At 45.9% G+C, this 4,070-nt stretch overlaps 1 protein-coding gene across 1 annotated transcript; it reads left to right on the forward strand.

Annotated features, from left to right (window-relative positions):
- Window positions 1-290: 290 nt before the first annotated feature.
- PENARI_c222G11713 (NAD(P)-dependent oxidoreductase) lies at window positions 291-1,148 on the forward strand (the record flags this gene model as incomplete). Its single annotated transcript, XM_022638172.1, has 1 exon — window positions 291-1,148. One exon carries the CDS (start codon window positions 291-293, stop codon window positions 1,146-1,148), a length of 858 nt encoding a protein of 285 aa, XP_022481972.1.
- Between the last annotated feature and the right edge of the window lie 2,922 nt (window positions 1,149-4,070).

Genomic DNA, 4,070 nt, shown 5'->3' on the forward strand with positions numbered 1-4,070 from the left:
CGACCGTGTGACTCGCTCGGCCGTGGATTACGTTGCCTGTACTTCTAACTTCTGTAGCTGAATTGCCTTATATTGGGAATATCAAGAAATGAGTCAATGTACTTGGCATTCTTCTGCTGATTTGTAAAATACGAGATATATCCGCAGTGATTTCAAAGCAAGTCTTGGCTGCCAAGCATACAGGTACCAACATGGAACCACATAGAACGGACCTCACATATAAATCCAGTCGGGTTTCCCTGAGCGCATTCAGCAGCAAAGTCAGCCTTCCCTCTGAAAGTCTTATTAGAATGTCATCTGTTAGCATACTTGGTCTTGGGGCCATGGGAACGGCCCTGGCCGCTCGGTTCCTCGAAAAGAAATACAAAGTCGCTGTATGGAATCGATCTCCAGAAAAAGCAAGCCCTTTGCTCGACAAGGGCGCAAATATTGCCCAAACAGCGGTGGACGGTATCAATGCAAGTGACCTGATCATTATCTGCCTCCTCGACAACGCCGCTGTCCAAACAACCCTCGCCGGCGCTCTTGACCAACTACAAGGCAAGACAATCGTCAACCTAACAAATGGAACACCTGACCAAGCTCGCAAGATGTCAGACCTGATCGTTGGTCACGGTGCTCGATACGTCCATGGCGGAATCATGGCTACTCCTTCCATGATTGGTTCACCTCATGCTCTGGTTCTGTACAGCGGGTCACAACAAGCATTCAAGGCCAGCGAGCCTGATATGTTGATGCTAGCTAAGTGTGTCTTTGTCAGTGAGGATGCGGGCGCTGCATCCCTGCATGACCTGGCTCTACTTAGCGGCATGTATGGTCTCTTCTCGGGCTTCCTGCATGCAACTGCACTCGTGAGGTCGAGCACACCCGCCGTTAAGTTCATGGACCTCTTGGTTCCCTGGCTGGGAGCAATGACCGAGTACACTAAACGGATGGCAAGGCAGATTGACGAGGGAAACTATGCCAGTGAAGGATCAAATATCGCTATGCAATTGGTCGCTATCCAGAATATTATTGATACCAGTGCGGCCCAGAAAGTCTCTGCTGATTTCATTCTTCCGATGAAGGAATTTATGGAGAAGGCAGTGGCGGCCGGTCATAGCGGTGATGATATTTCTGCTTTGATTTATTTCACGAAGCCATCATGATTTGATCCAATAAGGGTTCTTGACCGTGGCGGAGAATTGGGACCACAACCGCATGTTCTTGCGTATGTTAGTGATAGAACGCTCGCTACACTTTGCCAGTTTGGCCATTTGTGGTGTTTCTATTTCTTTTCCAAGCGACGTCCGCAAAGTCAGTAGTCACGTAATGGCAATGTGCTTTGTAAAACATTCTCTAAATAAAACAAACCCATGTCAAAGGATAGACACTCCGTTTGAGTACAGGCTTCACTTGTTCCCCGTTTGGTTCATTACATGACTATAAAGAAATACATGGCACACTTCCCACTGGCAACCCCTCACTCGGTTCTTTTGACATCCACCAACATGCCCAGACTACTTTTCGAGCATTGATTCCAGCCATTGAGCGGGACAGTCAGTCGTTCCCGAGACGATTCCAAAGCATGCTCAAAGGAAAGCAGTCGTAATCGCTGCTCATCAACAGGAAGCTGAGGTCCATTCCTCTCTTTTCTCGGGTCGATGGTAACCTCCTTCGAGAATTGAATCTTTTGGTTGACATCCTCGCCACTGAGGTGCCTAGGCACACATGATGCCCATAGACGTCGATAGAGCCCCACGGATCGAGCCGCTTGAAATGCGAGTTTTGGATCGTCGCGTTCGAGATTTGCTAGTGTCGCCAAGATGGATTGAAAATGCTCGGTCGTCAGGGTTTCTTTCTGGTTGGTTTCCAGCTACGGGAAGGAGAATGCCAGTAGTCAGCCACAAGATCTGATACTGTATGGGATGCACCTAGCTTGCCTGTCGTGGTTTGGGACCAAAAGCGTCCTTTGGGGGGCCTTTGTCAACCTGAATTGGCAGTCCACTCGGCCGCTGATCTCCACTATTTTGGTCCGGTACATTCCTTGGAGCATCCTTTTCGTGATGGGCAAAGAAACAAATTTAGAGTAGTTTAGTCTGTACCGGATGATAGCCTCTCTTATAGTCTACCTAGAGACACGTAGTCACCTTGTTAATGTTACGACAGAGGTATAGGTATCAACGCAGTCATTTATTTGATTTTGATGGCTATTTGGTATTGGCGGCCATTGAGCAACCCTATTCCCATGCTGATGAATATGTTAGATCAACAAGTTGTTCAAGCAGAGTTGAATCATGTCTCACAGCTTCGACGTTTCCATAAGTCCAAAGGCCTACATCTTCTCAAACTGAAGGCATTTGGGTGGTCAGATTTGGTGGGCGATAGTTGAAAAAAGCGCTTTAAACGGTTGGTGAAAAATCGTGTGAATTTCGTATCTAGCCAGGTGCTCATGATACTTAATTCCCAGTTCTCGGCGGCATAATCCCGGATTGAACTAAACCTCACAGGTGGTGTCTGGTCACAGTTGAATGAACAACCCTTTCGCATCACAACCAGACAGCCTCATATATTGCGCCACATCCTTTGTCAACCAATACATCAGTAGCACGTTGAAATACAGTCGGACGCAGAAAAAATGGCAAGACTTCATTTTCGACTGCGTTCATTGGATGCAAACGTCAACTCGGCAATTTTGTTGGACAAAGAGTGATGCTTCAGGCAATCTAAGAGTCTGAGTGGATTTTGTTTACTTTGTTAAACTTGTATAGCGTCCGTGTTATTTTAAGGGGGTAACTCTTCTATACACATTACGTTTTACGTACTAGACTGATCGATCTTCGCACTCAAACATCACTATTGACAGTAGGGTATTATACTGCTCGCTACTTTCGCCTCAATTTTGGCACAAAAACCTCGAGTTATGCCTATTGTGGGAAGCAGTCCACAAATGATACAACATGCTACAGCAACATACCTCGCAAACAGAAGCATGTGAGACGATTATGCTACTTCCAGGCGACATACCAATGCTCTACGGCGACGGGAGGGAACAAAAGGATCTGACCGATCTCGTATCCATCGTGCATCCTAGTCTTTCGAGGGACTGAGCTGCAAGGATTCTCCTTCTACTTAGTCATCACCTGGGCGCGATTGGTGCCACGTAGTTGGAAATTGATTTTGTCAAACGAAGCAATACCACCGCAATTGGTTCATAAGACTCTATCATCCAAGTCTGGCGAAATCCTTGCATGACATTGGAACATAATTGCTTCGTGGGCAATGAAGATTTCCAACGACTGGATTTCTTCTGCTCGTGCTAAAGTGACCTAAGGCTCCGAAAGGAATAAATGAATGCGAATATAGGGCATATTCATATTTGCACTCCGCGAATATGAATAAATGAATATCGTATTCACGGGAATTGTTGCGATAAAATGATTCTATTGGGTTGAGTTGTCTCGTTTTTCGGAGGTGGGACTCTCTCATCTATTTACATATCTCTTGGTAGTGGTCTCCGCCATATGCTTTGACCACCGTGATACTCAACACGATCGTCAAGCGAGAAACTTTACGCAGTACTTGCCTTTTGAATCTTCCCGTATTCACGCAAAGATATTCATTCGGAGACTGAGAGTGGTCTTGAACCACTAAGCCAGGCAGAATCGGCAGCACTCAAATTCAATCTTATGTTTCGTATGGTCAACCAGATCAACTCGGGAATACCCAGTGTATTATGCCCAGAATTTTATAGATATAGATCCTCTCAACACGATTCATCAACTTTGCCTCATGGTTGGCTCCCTCATTAATACCTCGTACGGGTTTCCTGCGGTCCGTCAGACACTCCTACTTACAGTAACCATCACATGCTTTTACTTGTTTCATATCAGTTACTGAAAATAGCTCATAAGGGTTGATTAGGCCTCATTTATTTTTGATATATGGATTTTATGCTTTTTAAAACGCTCCAAGTGCTCTAGGAAATGAGCCCGCTATAACCGTAGCCTAGTCGTTTCTGACTGTCGAAACTTTCACCACCAATGGGATGCACCACCTACGGTGAGACTTTCACAACGGTTTCATGTAAC

Source organism: Penicillium arizonense, assembly GCF_001773325.1.
Source record: "Penicillium arizonense strain CBS 141311 chromosome Unknown PENARI_contig222, whole genome shotgun sequence".
Lineage (NCBI taxonomy): Eukaryota > Fungi > Ascomycota > Eurotiomycetes > Eurotiales > Aspergillaceae > Penicillium > Penicillium arizonense.